This window comes from Chrysemys picta, chromosome 3 (assembly GCF_011386835.1).
Source record: "Chrysemys picta bellii isolate R12L10 chromosome 3, ASM1138683v2, whole genome shotgun sequence".
In the NCBI taxonomy this organism is placed as follows: Eukaryota; Metazoa; Chordata; order Testudines; family Emydidae; genus Chrysemys; species Chrysemys picta.
In genome coordinates this window covers 199,276,506-199,297,797 of record NC_088793.1, presented here as the reverse complement: position 1 = coordinate 199,297,797, position 21,292 = coordinate 199,276,506, and the positions used below count along the sequence as shown (strand labels likewise).

The following is a 21,292-nucleotide window of genomic DNA, read 5'->3' as shown; positions in this document are numbered from 1 at the left end:
AGTCTTGCTTTCGGAGGGCACAAAAATACAGCAAGAGCAGCAACAATATGGATGAGCAGACTACATATTGTCCTGCCATACAAAAGCACAATGACTGTGACCCCAGCCTAATGCAATGGGGCATGTACCTCTGCCAAAGCAGGAGTGATCAGCTGAACTAAAGTAGTAATTGGCCTACAGTCTGACTAACTCAGATTACCACCATAAGCAAGTGCTAGCTAGAAGCAGCTACCATGCAAATGGCATTCCTGTTAGGAGAAGCAGTGAAGAGCTCACAGGAGACATCCTGTTTGGTGGCATCAGGATATCTCTTCTTTTGGACCTGGATCCGCCTATGCATCGCTGCCCATTCTGATGAAGATATTTGATACGTAGTAGGACTGTCAAGCGATTGAAAAAATTCATCACAATTAATCGTGCTGTTAAACAATAATAGAATACCATTTATTTAAATATTTTGGATGTTTTCTACATTTTCAAATATATGGATTTGATTTCAATTACAACACAGAATACAAAGCGCGCAGTGCTCACTTTATATTTATTTTTATTACAAATATTTGCCCTGTAAACATAGAAACAAATGAAGTAGTATTTTTCAGTTCACCTAATACAAGTACTGTAGTGCAATTCCTTTATTATGAAAGTTGAATTTAGAAATGTAGAATTATGTGCAAAAAATAACTGCACTCAAAAATAAAACAATGTAAAGACCCAACTTGCTTGCACAAATCAAAATCGGGAATGGGGTGGGGGTTAGGGGAAGCCTGTTGCTCAGAGCAGTGCATTTTGCATTGTGAATTCCAGGACTCTGAGAACCACATTGTATTATATTTAATGTACACATACCTTAAGGGGCTCTCCTTTCCACAGGACCGCACAGGGCAAAAAGCTATGCTGCTCTTTTTTCCCCTCCCTCCGCACCCCCACTTTCTAAAGCTTTGCAGCAAACTGGGCCCCACCTTGCTCCAGGGCGGAGAGGACAGGAGCAACATCCCAAACCATGGTGAGTGCCAATCTTTCACGCGGAGTTAGGAACGCAGAATAGGGGGTGAGGGGGGCGCAGGGAACTCGAGCAGGGAATTGGGGAGCATGCACATTGCGGGGATGACGTGCAGGGGACGGAGGGCTGCGGATGAGGGGTGCAAGGAGCAGGGCTGCAGACTAGCCGAGGGGGTGCAGGGAACTGGGGATCATGCACATTGCGGGGATGACGTGCAGGGGACGGAGGGCTGCGGATGAGGGGTGCAAGGAGCAGGGCTGCAGACTAGCCGAGGGGGTGCAGGGAACTGGGGATCATGCACATTGCGGGGATGACGTGCAGGGGACGGAGGGCTGCGGATGAGGGGTGCAAGGAGCAGGGCTGCAGACTAGACGAGAGGGTGCAGGGAATTGGGGATCATGCACATTGCGAGGATGACGTGCAGGGGACGGAGGGCTGCGGATGAGGGGTGCAAGGAGCACGGCTGCAGACTAGCCGAGGGGGTGCAGGGAACTGGGGCCCAGAGAGGGGGATGAGGCGGAGGGACCGGCGGGTGCGGAACGGAGCGCAGGGAAGCGGGGATGGGGCGCAGCTGCCCACACAGGCTGGACTCAGCCCGCCCCGCAGCAGCAGCGCGCGCCAGGCGGGGACGCCCTGCGCGGGGCGCGGAGGGGGCAAGGCTGGCATTATGACGCATGGGCGGGCGGGGCTGCTGGTTGCTATGGGAGCTGCGGGCTAACAGCGTCCCTCGCGCGGCCTGTCCCGGGACGCGCTGCAGCCCCTCCAGCGCGCGCGCGCCTGAGCCATGCCGCCCGACCGGCTGCTCCCCCCTGGGAGGTGAGTCCTGGGCTCGTGCTGGGTCCCCCTCCCCCGCCCCAACACGTCACACGGGAGCACGCGCAGGGACACGTGGGGCAGGACTCCCCCCGGGGAGTTTCAGTGGGGTAACGTGCTCTCCAGGGTAGTGGGCGTGCAGCGCCAGTGCTGTGGCCCGCCCGCAGACGTGGCTGCATTTTGGCAGTGGGTGAAGGGGTAGGGTGGGAAGGATCCCGGTGCATCGCTGTTGGGAACTTTGGCCAACTTCTTTTAGGAGGAGACATGCAATGGAAATGCAGCGTGGCTGTCCCTAAAGCCTGCACTCCTGCAAATACTGACACATGTGCTCCACTTAACCCTGGCCTGAGCAGGAGGGAAGCCACTGGGCTGGCCCATCTTTTGCCAATTCTGGTTTGTTCTCCAACTATCCTTCATTAGAGTTAGGGAGGACCATGTCAGTTGGAAATGTATGTTATCCCATCACTGTGTGAATGTATTTTTCATTAATCTTAATAGATGTTGCAGAAGAGTAGATACATTAAGCCTCTACTCTTTAACTTCCAGGCGTGCTTAGCCCCAGGTCTCCCCATGTGGGGCTCAGGATTGGCCCTTACACCCCAGTCGTGCAATGGATCTGCATGGGCAGATACGTGCACCAGTGTGGAACCCTGCTACCTTCCATGGAGGCCCACCCATGAGGCGCTCAGAACAGGAATGGGAGATTTAGCAATTACAAATTAAAAACAGACACTGGAGCTGACTTGTAATTTTCTAGATGGGTGCATGAGTCAGGCGTGAAGTCCCTGCAGTGTCCATTTGCTTCTCCGCTATACAGTATATCTCTGTCCAAACAGAACATTTTTTGAGAAGTGGCATACAAGTTAAAAATAAAAGGCAAGGGGATATCCATCTGAGCCTTAACTGTAGCCAGGGCTGGTGGAAGGATGTTTCGAGCCCTAGGTGAAACTTCCACCTTGCGCCGCCCCGTCCCCCCCCATCCCTGAGCCCCTGCCCTGAGGCGCCCCCCTGCGGCAGCTCCCCACCCTGAGGCACCCCCCCCCGCCCCAGCTCACCCTGCCCCACCTCCTCCCCGAGCACACCGTCGCTGCTTCACTTCTCCCGCCTCCTAGGCTTGCGGAGCCTAAGGTGATTGGCGCTGGGTCCCCCTCCCCTGCCCCAGCACGTCACAAGGGGAGTTCCCCTGCGTGCCGCCCCCGCCGCCCCTTGCTGCAGGCGGCCCTCCCCGCACTCCACTGCCCCAGCTCCCTCCGCCTAAATGCCGGCGGCGACCGGGGCGGCCGAAGATCCGGCCGCTGCGGTCGCTGCTAAAGAAAATGGCGCCCCCCCCCCCCAAATCCTAGCGCCCTAGGTGACCACCTAGGTCGCCTAAATGGTTGCACCAGCCCTGACTGTAGCCTTGTAGTTATTCACTGTACTGGGATAAATTTTCATCAGACTTTGTTGCTCATCTCCCATTAAACATGAGTCAAATGGAGTTTTTATTTGTATAAAGCAATAAACACATGGGGTACTGTTACCATATTAAGTTCTTTTATGTCATACTATAAGGCTCATGTTTAGATACACTGTCAGTATTAGAATTAGAAATTTTAAAATGCCTATTTTTTTAAAATACAAAGTTGGTGATAACTTTGTTTACTGATTTGTGAACAGTCATTGTTAAAAGGGACATTGTCAACTTGAAATTTAGCTTTTAAAAAAGGAGTAAAAGTAGTAGTTTCAGTGACTGCACATGTCCCTGAATTTCTCTGCCAATTTTTGTGGTTTTACATTTTTCAGGGTTCTTTTTGTTTGTGTGTGTTTCTTGTTGTTGTTGTTGCTGGGTGTGTCTCCCACACAAACAATGGGCAAGGAGCCAAGAATATACACAAAGTGCTGACACATGCACACACTAAACAAACAGAGGAAAAAACATTTTTCTCAACTCTTAAAGCCTTGCTCTAGCAAAGACTTATTGTAATCCTTGAGACTATGTTTGTGAGTAAAACAAAGTGCGTATGTAGGTGTTTGCAGGTTTGTGCCTTAGGTGTTACTGGTAACAATAACTGGGGAAAAAATCAGGCAGCGGTGTGATATTTTTATAGTTGATAATGGCCTTTGAGAAACACAGTGGGGGAGATTTTCAAGGGCATAAGGGGCAATTAGGCCCCCAGCTTCCATGGAAAGTCAGTGAATGGGGGAGTTGGACATCATCTCTCACACTTGTGTGCCCTTGAAAAGCTTCCCCTTGTGCATCTAGCTAGTTTGGCAAGTTCCAGGACGAAACAGGAATCTGCTTAAAAGGATCTTCCTACTAATGGGTGCACTGGAAAAATAATTAAACTGAAATTAAAATGTTTTTTGATTCTCAGCCTAGTCCATCACAAAACCATGATGGAATCTGGCACCATTAGCTAGTGTCTCCCTCATTGTTTTTCAAGAGAGACAGAAGTGTTACAGATTTGGATTTAGGTTTATTGGCATAGCTATGTGAGATGTTTGCCAGAGTGTACCTGCCTCAAGGCTATGCCATCAGTCCTTCCTCCCAACAAAGAATAATATGTCACAGGTAAAACCGATTAAAACTATGTAATGAGTTCAGTTCCTAATATTTGCTTAACAACACAGACTAGCAAGATGCTGAACAATATTTTTAAAAAATCAATACCAGTATAGTTGCAAATTGCACAGAATTAGAGTTGGTGTTGGTAACATCACCCATGTTTTAACGTTCCCTGACACTTCCCATTTTTGTACCCTGTTTTCAGTTGTTTATAACTTTGACAAACTGTAACTGCTTGGGCTGGAATTTTCCATGCTGAGTGTTTGTCTGAAACTGAATTATTTAGAAAAGTTTCAGCAAAAATGGTTCAGGGATTTCCAAGAATGAGTTTAGGGGAAAATGTTGTTTTTTTCCCCATTTAAAAAAAAAAATTGTACAACCATTTTCACGAGAAAGTCCAACTCCTCCATGCTTTGGAGCAGGGATTTGAAATTTGTCAGGGACGTTGTGCTAGTGTCAGGGGTGTGCCTTCTGAGGCGGTTGTGAAAATCTGCTAAAATTGGCCAAATTATAATCCTCTAAAAAATCAGTTTGCACATGCTCAGTAGTGATGTTAGTTTGGCAGTTAAGTTCTCTGAAGGTTTAATCTGCACTGGGACATGCTCCACCCTAGGGATGCAGAGGCCAAGCAGGACTTTCCTTGCATTTGCAGGAGGTTGGGCACTAGAACTGAAAGCAGGGAGTCTTTTTCCTGTGCTGTTCATACTCCCAGGGAGCATGGAGAAGGAAGAAGTTGCTGGAGACTGAACTCGTATGAGAAGCCTGGAGGGAGAGGGGGAGCTGCATGGAGAAGTAGGATACTGAGACTGATTGGACAAGGAGACTAGGAAGAAGAAACCTGGGGGGAGACTGGGACTGGAAGCTGGGGTGGAGGAAAGACTGGGACTTGGCTGAAGAGCCTGGTGTGGGAGAGTGTGCCTGCGAGGAGGAACTTTGGTTTGTGGGGATTCAGATGAGTAGCCTGGGGAGAGGGAGACAGGGACAAGGAGCTGGTGGAGGAAGACTGAGATGAGGAGCTGAGAGGGAATTACAGGACTGGGACAGAGACAGGCTGAAGGGGACAGGGCCCAGAAGTGATCAGCCTTTGTGGAGGAGAGAGGAGCAGAAGGGTCTGTGACCATTGGCGCATGCTCCCTTTTAGAGCCTGGAATGGAACCCATTATTTCCCAAATCTGTCAACAAATATCTGTGAAACCACTGGCAAAATGTGCCTCATCCCTTCCTAGTGGTTGGTCCACGTCCAGTATGACAGCCCATTATTGCTTTCAGTTACTCCACTAGTTCAAGTAGCAGAGGTCTCAGCTGTGGCTAGCAAGGTTCTGACCCTGCTGAAGACCCTTGGGGAGATCAGTATGGTTCCATGAGGGCACAGCTAATCACAGAGCCAGTAGGCGCTGCTCACATGGGGAGTCTCATTGCTCTAGAGGGGAGCTCTTGGCGGGATTGTGCCTCCCAAACTCACCAGCGCACACGGGGAATGCACAGTCTGCACCATCCCTTTGGGTGTTACAGCATGCTCTTCTCTTGGTGAGGAGCCATTTATGCTGGCCAGGGTGGAACCTTCCCACCCTTCCTTGTCCATTTTGGGATGTCTTCTATCCCCAGAGCACTAAGAAGGAGCAGGGACTGTGATTGTGCCTGGCTGTTGCTCAGAGGTAGGGACACACAAAGCAGCTGAAGGACTCTTTGTGCACCCACTCCCTCCACCCAGCCACCAGCACAAGGCCAGGCACAATTGTGCCTTGAAATAATACAGTTGTACACTTTTTTTTGCAGGGGGAGAGGGGAGGGTGACCGGAGTCTCTAAGCATTACCGCAATGCAAATCAACAACAACAAGGTGGGTGGAGAAGAAGGGCTCCACTAATACATGGCAGATTTTTAAAAAGTGAATCCAGTCTTCCCTATCATCATATGCCAACAGGCAACGGAACAGGACTACAGGCAAAGAATTCATACTGAAAATTACCTGTTCCCCTTAGCATCTTCAGACACCATCCCTGCAGAGCTCACACCCCTTTGCGCCCAGCAGCCAGGCCCCAGTGCTGACTTGCTGTGTAGAGTCTCTGCTCCCAGTGACTTGTTAACATTCCAAGCTGAACTTCCTTGTGGGTCACAGCTTCCCTGGTGATCTGGAATGGAGAGCACCTCTGAGTTCTCTTCATTCTGGGGTGAGAACCCTGGGAGGCAGCTCGCATCAATACAAGACATTCATGATTGTCTGTTATAAGAGACTGCACTTATTCCCTTTGACAGAATAATCAGATGCAATATGTATGAGGAGGAAAGAACAAACCACACATGACTGACGTTAGTCTTTTTGCTTAGTATGCTATCAAGTGGTGCGTGGATGCTGTGGTAACAAGGATGGTATAAGAACCGACACAGAATAGAATTTAACATTTAAATCCAAGCATTTGCCTAAACAGGTTATTACTTAGATCGTAAACTCTCCGGGTCAGGGAATATCTTATTGTTCGTGTTTGTACAGCACCTAGTACCATGGAGTCCTGGTCCGTGACTGGGGCTGCTCAGTACTACGGTAATACAAATATAAATAAATAATAATCTAATTCCTAGTGATATTTAGTTTGGAGAAAGCCACATCCTCTGGAAAGGTAATTCTTTAAATTATTGTTGGTACAAGGGTCAGCAACCTTCGGCACGTGGCCCATCAGGGTAATCCACTGGTGGGCCGCAAGACATTTTGTTTCCATTGAGCGTCCGCAGGCACGACCCCCCTGCAGCTCCCCGTGGCTGCGATTCGAATGATTTTCGAAGTGTTATGTGCGCATGCATGTCTCTGTGTGTGTCTATACAGAGGTGTGTATATAATATATACCTGTATGCATATGCACATATAAAATCAAGAATAATGAGGCTGCTCAGAGGCCTCTGAAGTCAAAATGAAAAACTTTAATTGACCTAAACGTGATTTGGATCAAAACCCATTATGGCTTGTAAGGAGAATAACTTCACACCTGTTTTTTTGTGTTTTTTTGCCCAGAAAGCATTCCCTTTGAAGAAGATTAGCTTCAGTTGATCAAGGATGTCTTTGACAGACAAAAGACTTGAAAATTTGCAGATCTATAAAGTTCTCCAATGTGTTCGCCAGAAAGACAAGAGGCAGATCGAGAAGCTGACCAAACTTGGATTCCCAGAACTCATTAATTTCACAGAGCCTGTCGATGGAGATAGTGCCCTTCATTTGGCGTGCATCGCAAATGACATAGACATGTGCAACTTCCTGCTGGAGCAAGGAGCTCATCCAGATGTTCAAGACCGAATGGGACGCACTCCTGCAATGAAAGCCGCCGAGCTAGGACATGACTTAGCCTTGGATAAACTAGCAAAGGCCGAGGCAGACATGACCATGGTTGATAATGAAGGAAAAGGTAAAAAGAGTCCCGCTTAATCATATTAGACAGAAAAACCATCTTTGAAGCCAGAATCAACACAAATTGCAATCCTGCTTTCTCACCGCATATCATGTGCTCGCTATGTGTGTTTTGTCCCCCTCTAGTGGCTGGTCAACATAGCGGGTAAGAGTCTTCTGCTGCAGGACTGTTCTTTGGCTCATGTAGCAAAGGTCTGTGGCTTGGTACTGAACATCCAAAGATTCCACCCAGGGTGGGTGTTGACTACACATACAACCCAACAAAGCCATTTTTCTTAAGAGCTTTTGTGGTGTTGAAAGTGAAGACATTTTTACTGGATCAGGCATTTAGGTTGTAGCTCTCTCCAATAGTTAGTTTTATATGTGCCTAACTATTAAGGGTCAGATTCTGATACCCTCACTCTCATTGAATATTGCTTTCTCCACAAGTGGTCCCATTGAAATCCCAAATATCATTTCATGTGTTCATTTCTAAAGTCTTCATCCCGTAATCTGATTCAAATGGACAGACCCGTATGCCTGAGAAATGAATGGGTCTCTATACTGGTTCAAGGGGTCTGTCTGTGCAGATCAGGTTCCTGAATCAGGGCCTTTCCTACTATTTGATTCAGCCCATTACCGTTCGTTGCTTAACAACCATTTTGTTTTTTGTTCCAGGCATTTTGTTTTACTGTATTTTACCTACGAAACGGCACTGCCGCTGCGTTCAGATTGCTTTAGAAAACGGCGCAGATGTTAACAACTGTACTATTGATGGGAAGCCAGTATTCCTACAAGCCTGTGAACAAGCACACGAGATTAAGGAAATATGTCTGAAATTTTTGGAAAGAGGAGCAGACCCCAATGCGATAAACCTAGTAGGAATATTCCTATAATTAAATACGTATACATACTATTGTAATGCAGTTGTAAGACCACTACAATATATGACCATAAATCTTTAAATTGAAATAATAATGAGACACATCAGGTGGTTAACTTCTGGGCAATGCACAGATGACTGCCACTGATAGCACCTCTCCATCATTCTTGTTTTATTTTACTGAGGTCCCACACCTGGATCATTTATCTCCTGTTTTGGATTTTGGTAGGTTGTGATCCAATTATTTATATGTGTAAAAACAACCAGGTCATCTCCCCAAATGGTGTGAAGTGCTATTGCCCGTTGACTTCAGTGAAGCTGGGTCCATTACACTGGCCGAGGGATCTGGTCTATTGTTTTAAATGTTGAAATTATATTCAATAAAATTAGAAACATAATGTGGCCGGCCCTGCATGAGAACCAAGGCAGTGAGATGTTACAAGAAACCGTATCCTTTACCCTCCTTTCCATCTGCACAGGTTTGCAAGGGGCAGCCATAATCCAGGTCATTTATTTGTTTATCCAGTACAATGAGACATTTTAAAAAAGCCAGACCAGTGCTCAACGTTCCATATGTTTCAGGTAACCACAAATCCAGGAGCTTATCCTCATCCCTCTAGTTAAAGTCAACCAGTCCAGACATTCCTCATGTGCCCACAAACACCGTCCCTCACCGCATTTTTGTCTCCCAAGATGACCATGCATTAAAGGTCAAGAGACTCAGGCTATTTCAGCCCAAGAGGGGGAAGTGAGTGCCAAAGCCACTCACAGAGAGTGCCCTTCCAGCTGCCCCTCTTTATTAAGGTGTGGGGGCCTCCAATTGGAATGGCTTTACTGTTTGTGGGTGATATGAGCCCCAGCGTGCAAAGAAAGCAGAGTGTTAGTACCACAAATGGTGCAAGACACTCCATAGGGAATGGCTTAGAGATATTGCCCTGCTCTCCCTTAGTACCAGCTGGTGGATTGAAGCTGTAACAGGGACCTGCTGGCTATGCCTCTCTTCTCCCCTCCCCTCCCCTCCCCTCTCCCCCCCCCAAAAAAAATCTTAATAGCATTTCTCCACAGTAAACTCTCTGAGCCCCACAAGACACATTCAGCCTGCCTGGAATTTGCACAAGCATAATCACTCCAGCCACTTGCCAGCAATACAGCAGCTACTTCCAAATATACCCTTTGAAATAGACCAGAATAACGGATGAACAATCAAATTTCTTTACTTATTAACTATTGAGTTAATCTGCTTGTTTTTATTTTGGGTCAAAAAGCAGTGCAAAATTTAATGATTTTTTTTAATAACACAAAAGAATCCCTGGCACCTTCTCCTAACAGTGATAGGCAATGAGGAACATTTTAATACCGGAGCTTAGCCGTAGGGAATTATTTTCTGCTCAGTCAGTATCTTTACCACTCCCTAGGACAAATAGTTTCCTATTCACTGTGACTCGCCGTCTGGCCCCAGCTTGTACAGAATAATTTTCAAAGGAAGAGAGTCGCACTGCCTGGCTTGCATGTCCGGGGTGATGCCCAGGGGAAGGAGATTCTATTTCCTCCACCTCTGGTCAGCTAATAATACTTTACCTGACTGGAGCATCTCTTATATTAGAGTGCTTCACAAAATGTATACATATGACTCCACTGAAATGTGCCAGCCTCTGGGGTGTAAAGAACAACAGCACAAGGTCTTAATAATTCTAGACTATATTTCCCTTTCACATAAACACATTTGAAAGAGACAAAATGCGCAGGCAGCTATGCAGAAAGGTAGCGATCCAAGTAATTCTGCAGTACACACTTGGATTAGTGCATAGCCCTATGCATCAATAAACCCGTCATGTACAGCCCTATCCTGTGGTTATCTTACTGGAATTCCAGCATAAAGCCACACTCCAACATGTGGGTCTGCCGTAGCAAGTAAGGGGCAGAGCGTGTGTCACTGACTCTCTAAGAAGATATGCTATGCATAAGGAAAGGTCTCTGGGTCACCTAAAGCTCGACATTCCTAAGAGTGTATATTCTGTTGTAACAAAATGTGTACAAATGTCATGCATAAATTTGATGTTTGTACTAGCATATGCTAGTTTTGCTTGGGAATATAAGAATACTGGTGGAATTCCCCAAACCCTGCCATCTTCTAATAAACCACCTCCTCCTTGACAGAACTGGTGCACTGAATCAGTCTTCCCTTGCAGGTCCATCTTACCACATGGGCACATCTAGCACAAGTGGTTCTCAGGCACATTTTGCAAAAAGTTCTTGGTGTTGGCTAGAACAGTTGCTCTCAACCTTTCCAGATTACTGTCCCCCTTCCAGGAGTCGGATTTGTCTTGCGTACCCCCAAGTTCCACCTCACTTAAAAACTGCTTGCTTACAAAATCAGACATAAAAATACAAATGGCATAGCTCACTATTACTGAAAAATTGCTGACTTTCTCATTTTTACCATATCATTATAAAACAAATCAATTGGAATATAAATATTGTACTTCCATTTCAGGCTGTAGTCTATAGAGCAGTATAAACAAGCCATTGTCTGTATGAAATTGTAGTTTGTACTGACTTCCCTAGTGCTTTTTATGTAGCCTGTTCTAAAACTAAGCAAATGTCTAGCTAAGTTGACGTATCCCCTGGAAGACCTTTGCGTACCCCCAGGGATATACATACCCCTGGTTGAGAACCACTGGACTGAAGGAGCCTATGGTCCCGTGTCCCTCTCTAGGTCATCTGTGACATGGAAAAACAATGGTACTCTGTTTTAAGTCTGTATCCACAGCTGTGGAACTCCTAAGCAAGATCCAACAAGCCCTTTGAGTGTATGAGAACAATGTCAGTTGCTGGGTGAGGAGCACTTCGTTGAAGTACCCAAAATGGCTGAGCTGAGCTTTTCTGAATATCTAGGGGCTGATCCCACAAACATGCCTCTGCGTAATTTTCCTCAAGTGAGTCGGCACATTGACTTCATAGGGACTACTCACTTGAGTAAAACTACTTGTGTAGTTGTTTGTAGGATTGGGCTTAGGTGGCTTGATCCTATAGCTTTTACTCAAGAGAAGACAGTGGGACTGCTCACGTGTTTTAAAGACTGTAGGATTAGGTTCTTAAAGGTGATCTGCAGAAGACTTTTGAAATTATTGGGCTTGCACCCACCCTTCTTTGCTTCTTTATGCTGCATAAAGGAGGCCTTCAGTTCTTCCATCCCCTTGTGACACTGGCTTGTGCTGTCGAACACGAAAACGAACATAAAAAGCTGTTGAATTTGCAGGCTACTGGTCGCACTGCCTTAATGGAAGCGGCAAGGGAAGGCGTGATAGAGGTGGTGCGTGGCATACTTGAAAGAGGAGGAGATGTTAACGTCTTTGACAACGAAAGACACAATGCTGCACATTTTGCCGCCAAGGGAGGCTTTTTTGAGGTATCTTGTTAATAGTACTGAAACTTAACTTCAAAGCTACCCAGCCTGTTTTTTTCCCCCAAGCCAAGCAGCTTTGCTGATTAATCAGAGAAATCAGTATTCATGAATGGCTTCTATTAAACCATCGAAGGGAATTTAGAAATGATGGTATTTCTCTTATAAATCTGCAGCCGTTTTCTGTGAGGTACCTATAAATGCATGTTCCTATTTATGTCTTATGCGGGTGGGCCCACCAGGGCAGAGGGGTCTCACAAGGCTGTGTGTCCTAGCTGTCTCTCATGAAGGGGGTGTTGCTTGTAGATGCCCAGTGATGGGGGAGCAACTTCTTTTCTTCCCTGTTGTCTCTAAGGCATGTTCGGGACTAGGGTGACCAGACAGCAAGTGTGAAAAATCGGGATGGGGGTTGGGGGGTAATAGGATCTTATATAAGAAAAATACCCAAAAATCGGGACTGTCCCTATAAAATTGGGACATCTGGTAACCCTATTCGGGACAGCTGTGGATTTGCCCCCTGTAATTTCAACATAGATGGGGGAACTGATCAGCAGCAACTCCCCCCCCCCCCCCCCCGCCATTCCTACCCCAAAGATCTCTACATTTCTGCTATAGAGAAGCCTGAACGCAATGCCCATCCCATTAGTACCATGTTGTTTGGATCTAGGTCACTTACTGTAGCAGTATTGTTCTAGCTATCACAGGTAATTGCTTCTTAAAACACAGCAGCCTTGGATGGGTTGGTGGTAATAGAGATTGAACGTGGGCACTCTAGATTTAAAAGCACAAGCGCCTACTGCCTGGCTAAGGAATCACATAACTGTAGCAACCTCATAAACTTTTATATGTAGATTAATCAGTGGAGAGGGACAGAGAGCTGCACAGTGTGGGCATAGATTACACAGTATTTCAATTAGGGCTGTCAAACGATTACAAAAATTAATTGCGATTAATCGCCGTTTTAATCGCACTGTTAAACAATAATAGAATAGCAATTTAAATATATTATAAATATTTTGGATGTGTTTCTACATATTCAAATATATTGATTTCCGTTACAACACAATACAAAGTGTGAAGTGCTCACTTTATATTATTATTTTTTATTACAAATATTTGCACTGTAAAAAAGATAAACAAAAGATCGTGCAGTCTACAAGTCGAAGCATGAAGGGGCATACGAATGTTTAGCATATCAGGCACGTAAATACCTTGCAACGTTGGCTGCAACAGTGCCATGCAAATGCCTGTTTTCACTTTCAGGTGACGCTGTAAATAAGAAGTGGGTAGCATTATCTCCCGTAAATGTAAACAAACTTGTTCAGCCAATCACTGAGACAAACAAGAAGTAGGACTGAGTTGACTTGTAGACTCTAAAGCAGGGGTCGGCAACCTTTCAGAAGTGGTGTGCTGAGTCTTCATTTATTCACTCTAATTTAAGGTTTCGCGTGCCAGTAATACATATTAACGTTTTTAGAAGGTCTCTTTCTATAAGTCTATAATATAGAACTAAACTATTGTTGTATGTAAAGTAAATAAGGTTTTTAAAATGTTTCAAAAGCGTCATTTAAAATTAAATTAAAATGCAGAGCCCCCCGGACCGGTGGCCAGGACCCGGGCAGTGTGAGTGCCACTGAAAATCAGCTCACGTGCTGCCTTTGGCACGCGTGCCATAGGTTGCCTATCCCTGCTCTAAAGTTTTACATTGTTTTGTTTTTGAGTGGAGTTATGTAACAAAAATCTACATTTGTAAGTTGCACTTTCATGATAAAGAGATTGCACTACTGTACTTGAATGAGGTGAATTGAAAAATACTATTTTTTATCTTTTTTACAGTGCAAATATTTGTAATAAAAAATAATAATATAAAGCGAGCACTGTACACTTTGTATTCTGCACTGTAATTGAAATCAATATATTTGAAAATGTAGAGAAACAAAAAATAAATAAATTTAAATTGGTATTCTATTATTGTGTAACAGTGCGATTAAATCTATGATTAATCACAATTAATTTTTTAATCGAGTTAATCTGTTTTGAGCTAATCGCTTGAGTTAACTGTGATTAGGGTGACCAGATAGCAAGTGTGAAAAATCGGGACAGTGGATGTGGGGGGGTAATAGGCCTGTATATAAGGGCTGGTCTACACTAGGTGGGGGGAATCGATCTAAGATATTCAACTTCAGCTACTCTATTCGCGTAGCTGAAGTCGAAGTATCTTAGTTCGACTTACCTGGCCGTCCTCACGGCGGCAAGTCAACCGCTGCGGCTCCCTCGTCGACTCCTCCTGCCGAGCTGGAGTATGGGCGTTGATTCGGGGATCGATTTATCACGTCTAGACGAGACGTGATAAATCGATCCCCGATAGATTGATTACTATCCTCCAATCTGGCAGGTAGTGTAGACGTGGACTAAGAAAAGGCCCCAAATATCGGGATTGTTCCTATAAAGTTGGGACATCTGGTCACTCTAACTGTTATTAATTGACAGCCCCAATTTTAATTATTAACATTTTTTTGTTAAAAACCAACAAATCCGAGTCATTTTAGTGCAGGGTTTTTAATGGCATTGACTTTGCTTTTCTAGATCCTAAGAATTATTTCAGCTTATAATGGAGATGTGGGGCTCATTGCTATGAATGGGAACACGCCACTTCATTACGCTGCTGCTGGGGGTTTTGCGGATTGCTGTAAATTTATAGGGCAAAGAGGTAAACAAAAAATGTGTATTTACATAGATCATACAAATCTTTGCTTGTCTTCTGTGCTAAGTACAGGATTTCACATCCCTATAAATGGAGGATTTGACTTTCCAGAACTGTCACAGTTGCACTTGTAATGAGCATTTAATCCACTGACAAATACAGATTGTCAGGAAAATTTACCTAACTGCGTGGCTGTGAGCCTGTAGAATAATTCTCAAGGGAGGCCGTGGATGCTCAATAGCTTTGAGTCATTTAAAACTACGCTGGGCTAAGTATTTAGGCATACACAGGTGGGAATGATACTCCATTAGCATTGGGATGGGTTTCAGAAGTGAGTGTCCACAGCTGCTTTTGAAACTTTTACATTTCATAGGAAAATAATCATTGTATCACTTAAAGGGACTGATCCAGAGCCTATTGAAATTAACGGAATGATTCCCCTTAATCGCCATGTGCATTGGATCTGGCCTCAAAGAAGCTGTGGTCACACTAACTAAAATCAAAGTCAGTGACACACCTGGAATTTCACTGTTTCCACATGAACCTGCAAAATCTGTTCATGCTCTGTTCATGAGGTCCAAACATTTTAAGTAATGGCACCACACATAGCCAAACTTCAATTCTTGGGTACAGAATGGTGAGTTAAAAATAGTATTTCATCCTTAGCTTTGCTCTTCATGGCTTCTTTTATTGGTTTACGTAAAATCTTTAATACTTTCAGTGTAGTTTTTGTGTATTTGTGTTTAATAACTATCCCACTCCCTAGTTAAAAAGTGCAATTTAATAGTTCTGTGTAGATCCCAGACAGCATAAAATTATAGACCCTGTTAATAATTATCTGTAGCAGTTTGCAGCAAATCTGAATTAAGACTCAGCTAGTTTATACACCATCTTGTTTTTTCAGTAAAACGATTTCTGTATGTTTAGGCTGTGATCCTAAATGGAAGAACCTACTAACAAAGACCCCAAGAATGACTGCCAAAGAAGGTGGTTTTAAAGCAGCATCAAAGGAACTGCGCAAAATTGAACGACTCCATGCTAAAATCTCCAAACCTGGACCGAAGGAAGACAATCCACGCTGGGCGATGAAGTTGCATGATTGGTCCTTAGAACACCAGACAGCCCTTCGTGAGGCATTTGAGGTGGTGGACAGAGGTGATGGAACAATAAGCAAAGATGATTTTGCATCAATTATTCAGGAGAAGTGTGATTTTGTGGATGCTGAACTAATACAAACCGTTGCCCAGGCACATGATAAGTCTCGTGCTGGGGGGATTAACATTGAAGAGTTCTTTAAAGGTTCCAAATACTTGCAAAAAGCTTATCTTATTTCGTCTTTTGGACCCAAAAAGAAGAAAGGGAAGAAAGGAAAAGCCAAGAAAGGCAAGTTCTCCATCCCCGTGCCCATCTGCGTCATTCCAGAGAGCTTGTACCCACGCCGAATAGACGGCGGGCCCCCTATGTACATGATTGAGACCTATCAGAATGTGACGGATGGTAACCGCTTTAATCGGGATCACCCCCCTGAACATCCTTTGCAGGATGACTCTGCGTGGTACATTGATGAGCCGGAGAAGACTTACACCAAGATTAACTATCTTACTAAAGCAGGAGACATTGTGTCACTGAAAAAAGCATTTGAAGAGGGGGTTCCAGTGGACATTAGAGATGTATATTATAAAACTCCTTTGATGGCTGCATGTGGAAGTGGAAACATGGATGCCGTGAAATATCTTCTAGAGAAGGGGTAAGTTTTTGTGGGGAGGGTTGTTTTTGTTGTTTTTGCACAGTGTATATATTTGATAGTCACTTAAACACAAAAGAAAAAAAACTTGGAGATATTTAACTTTATTCTTAAGAATTCGCATAGTGTTTATCACTGTACAATCAAAGCATTGCAAGCAGTAATGAATTTAGCTTCATAACGCCCATGAGGTAGGGTATTGTTGTTATGATCCTTGTTTTTGAAGATGGGGAAACAGAAGCACTTAAAGGTGATCTTCAAAGTTGGCTAAAGCCAACATTTTCAGAGTGTTTGCTAATTGAGTTTTAGGTCTTTCAGAAGTGTTTGCTAATTGAGTTTTAGGTCTTTCAGAAGTGTTTGCTAATTGAGTTTTAGGTCTTTCAGAAGTGCCAGGTACCTACATATCCAGTTGAAGTCAATTGGATCTGCAGGTGCTCAGCACCTCTGAAAATCAGCCTTGGCGTGTCCCGAATTGGGCATTCCAAAAATGGAGGCATTCAAAATTAGTGGATGCTTTGGCCTAAGTGACTGGCCCAAGGTCACACAAGCAGTCTGTGGCAGAGTTGGGATCTCCTGATTCCCACTGCCTTTAGAGGCAAAGGTGTGAATGAGACTGGTGCGTAAAAGCATTACTTCTATTCTACAGCCACAGCGGGCTGACACATGGGCTGAGTAGATCAGGCTTAAGGCTATAGTCAGACACTGCTATGTAATATATTCACCACTTTAAAAGTTCTGCAGCAGAGTGTAGTCAGCAGACACACTAGGGAAATCTTCATAATAAAAGGTAGGATTTTTATTTTGAATGATAGTTAACGATTCATTAAAGTAATTTGGAAGATGTTCCCTTAGGCATTTATCTGAATGACTGTAGGGCTATACCAGAGCACGACAGGGTGTCTGTTCAAAGAGGAGAACAAAAGAGCAGTATGTTATGTTATATGCAAAAATCGCTACACACAAGTGTGATGGGTTTTTAAAAAACCTTTATTTTTTTTTAATTTTAAAGACAATGACATTTACATTAGCATTACTCTCTACATGTAGCAATTCCCATTTCCAAGGGTGAGCAGTTACTTTAGGGTGACCAGACGGCAAAGACCCCCAAATCGGGAATGTCCCTATAAAATTGGGACATCTGGTCACCCTAAGTTATTTACAATCTTAGGCTCTGTTGTTAGTGAAGCCTTGCTGAGGCTGGCACGTGCTCCTGTATCTGTCAGCTTCACCAGTAGCTTGCTGACTCAGCAGACCTCGATGTTGTTCATAAAGACCATGGGCTCGGTTCAGTGTTGAAGGCGCTCAGCCAGGTTCGTTGTCGACAAAGCACAGTTCCAGTGCCCCATAGGAGCTACAGGTACACCACTATATGTATGCCTGTGACAATGGTACCAGCTCAGTCAGGATGCTAGGATCCGATCCCCTAGGCCAGCACAAAGATGCCCCTCCTATGTCTTCTCCTTTTATACATTGATATAAAGACGTTACGTATTACATTCCATATGCTTTTCATTCTTTTCTTGTACCTTGCACCTGCTAGTTTTAATAAAACATCCTCATCCATTATCCTGTCATTCCCTCAATATCTTACGAGAGGTCTGTCTGTCCCCGAACCATCTCCTGGGAATGTGTTCAAGCAATTACTTGAGAACTCTGGGTGTTCCTGTACCATCCTCTCAGGCCTGGAATGTGCTTACTTGGTGTTAGCTAATACCTGGTGCATTGAAATTTTGCCAGGGCCAGGCTTCCTCTGGTTCACAGTCTTTGGTTCTTACTGTTAGTTGTGTGTAGGGCTCCAGTAAGGCCTCTTTTGCCTACAGGCCCCAATCCTGAAGAGGCTTAAACTCATGCAATTTAATGCATTTCAGCACTTCCACTAACATTAGTGGGACATTTGTAAAGTTACGTACATGTTTAAGCCTGTGCATTCTTGGGATCTAGTGGTTATGCTCATTGGGCCAATTAATCTTTACTGACTTCATCAAGCCTCCATTGAGTTCAATGGAGTTACAGCTAGGATAAGTTTTGCCCCTTATCTTTAACATTTGGACCTTGTAACATGGTAAAGCAATGTTAATTTTGGGATTTTAAACAGACAAAAACAGGAAATTCAGAGGTAAAGTGTCATAGTAAATGTCAGCTTTGCACCTTTCGGCAAGATAGAATTTCAGTACATGGTGAAAATATTGCTATGGGAATCTAACTGGGCTCCTTTTTATAACATGGTCTTTCAACAAACCATATCGAGTGGAATACAAAGTGTTCTGTATGTTCATCTAAGGTTCTAGAAAATGGTGCAGTTTGAACATAAATCGGCAGTGCGTGCTGTGGTTTATTTGCACGGTTTTGCTGGAGCAGGTTTATAAATCCGTTTGATTAAAAAAAATACAGCAAGAGACAGTGCTAACATACAAGTCCTGTGTAAATCAACGTTATGCCCTCCCCTGGAATACTCTGTTCAGATCTCATCAGCTTGTCCCTAAAAGGATAAAATAGGAGCAGAGAGGGTTCAGTGAACAGATGGAGAGAATAATTGCAGGCATGGAAAATATTGCATATGAAGAGAGACTGGAAGGCATGTGGCTCATTGACTCCAGAAAGGAGATGAATAGGAAATGATAGTGATGCATAAAATAATGAATGTTATGGAGATGATTGAGCACTTCCCCTCCTCCACTTTCTTACACCAGATCAAGTGTTATCCAATGACACTGAAAGCCAGCAAATTTAAACCTGGTAAACAAACAACACTCGATTAGCCTGTGGAACTTATTGCCAAGATGTCACTGAGAGCAAGATTTCAGCGGGATTTTAAACAAGATTAGACATTTATATAGATTACAAGACCATCTAGGACTACATTAGTAAAGAATTTAAAAGACGTGTGGATGGAATGCAAACCCTTGTGTTTCAGGGCATAAAGTCACCTTTTGGCCAGAGTGGGTTAGGAAGAAACGTATCCTGAAACATCTTATAACGGCGGGGTTTCTTGCATCTTTCTGTGAAGCATCTGGTATGGGCTCCTGGACTAATGTTCTAATGGAGGCTTCAGTTCAGCAGTTTCCACATTGTACCTCTATGGGACAGTCCCAGATACAATGAAGCTGATGTAGCTGAGGCGTGTGTGTGTGTGTGAGGGGGTTTTGGGGAAGAACTTCTCAAAGGTCTTTTACTCCTTGTAAACCCACACAGTGGGGCTTCTGAGAGGCAGCAGCCTTGGGGAGGATTGTGGGAGGAGCTTGTGGCTTGTTTGAAAACAGGAGGGAGCATCTTTCTCCCCTTCGATAACTGCGAAGGAACATTGGTGAAGTGAGAAGCCAGGAGAAGTGGCTGATGGGGCCCCTCCTGTTCTGAGCTCCACCTGAGAGAGGTGTACCATAATCAACTGGGTCCCAGTCCTGCACGGATGGACCCCTGCACGCATGCAGGGCCTCATTAACTTCGGCTTGCACACAGGTGTCTACATCCCTGGATCTAATTGCATTGGACTGGAGACAGCCCTTCAGACCACTGCATTTCTGTTAATTCAGTTATTTGCATGTAAATTTTCATTTCCAAAAAGTAAAAAAAAAAAAAATTAAGAGTGAGTAAAATAAAAAGCAAATGCAAAAAATATGAATGGGAAATATTAAAAAAATGAAATTAGCCAGAAGGGAATATGGAAGAAGGAGGGAAAAGTCTGAATATAAGATGTAGAAAGTGTAGAGGCACAATCAGAATCGCTATTCAGGTCACATTTTATGAAGCAGCTATGTCAACAATATTGCAGCAACGTTGATTATTTCTGTTTTGTAGTAAAATAAAATATTTTTATTCTTTCTGCTAGCTTAACTCTTATGCTTTCTCTCAAGTTGCACATTTCACTTCTGTCATGCCATCATTGCTGAACTGCTGTGTAGGATAAACTGGATAAACAATACTGAAAACACTCCCCCCCCCTCCCCCCCCCGATTACACCAGTGTGAAGTTTTTAATATCAATCTTGATTCTTTCTAGCTCTGAATAATTAAAGAAATACTGTAATTTTCTAACCTAAAGCTGTAGAGGCATGCAGTGATGGATCATCAGCTTGTATAAATCAGCATAGATACTCTAGTTTCAGTGGTGCTACACTGATTTATGCCAGAGGTCTGGCAATTTATAATCAGAGAGAGTCTGTTTAGTGTTAAAAGCAAACATGAATATTATTTGATTCTAGAATACATTAAAGTACTGTGAAATCTAGGTAGTAAATTACTTGGCCACATCCCTTTTAGGATGTAACTAGTTCAAAATAAAATCGAGTGCACTGACTTAAAAAAAAAAAACGGTTGAGAAAAATCTAAAGAAAATCAAAGGAAATGATCTGATAATTGGATGCGCTTCTCTTTCATGTCTCCTTTCACTGTCATCCCTATTTGGAGTCCATAGGCTGTAATTCTTTGGGCTGTGGAAGAGATGAAAATGTTAAACTGGGAGGGGAACTGAAATAAATGATGTAACTGGAATTTAGAGATAGTACCTGGAAGGGTTTCTGCCTCACATCTAGTGTGGCTTGTCTTCACTGCATCAGTTAGCTCAAGTTACTGTACTAGAGGTAACCAGGCCCCAGTGAGCGCGATCACACTGCAAAACAACACTGGAGTTACACAGTGTGATTGGATTATCGGGCGATGAGTTACTGTAAGTTACTCATCCTAGGGTTTAAAGCACCATTTAACTTGACCAGGAGATTTTTGCGAGTGGATGGGAGTTGAGGAAAGAGTAACCCTTGAATGATCACGTGAGCTAACTGTGCTGTGAAGACATGCCCTTAGACCTGCTTCAGTTTAGGCCCTGATCC

At 44.1% G+C, this 21,292-nt stretch overlaps 1 protein-coding gene across 2 annotated transcripts in view; it reads left to right on the top strand.

Annotated features, from left to right (window-relative positions):
* Positions 1–888: 888 nt before the first annotated feature.
* Positions 889–21,292, top strand: part of ANKEF1 (ankyrin repeat and EF-hand domain containing 1) — a 36,854-nt gene continuing 16,450 nt past the window's right edge. The window contains exons 1-6 of one of the 2 annotated variants that reach the window (XM_005287408.4): positions 889–1,006; positions 7,368–7,755; positions 8,415–8,614; positions 11,879–12,028; positions 14,609–14,732; positions 15,654–16,473. In XM_005287408.4, coding sequence (XP_005287465.1) covers positions 7,410–7,755; positions 8,415–8,614; positions 11,879–12,028; positions 14,609–14,732; positions 15,654–16,473 — 1,640 coding nt within the window. In that variant the 5' untranslated portion in view covers positions 889–1,006; positions 7,368–7,409. Of the gene's footprint in view, positions 1,007–1,687; positions 1,820–7,367; positions 7,756–8,414; positions 8,615–11,878; positions 12,029–14,608; positions 14,733–15,653; positions 16,474–21,292 lie in introns of those variants that run through there. The other variant, XM_042846902.2, reaches the window with a different exon arrangement.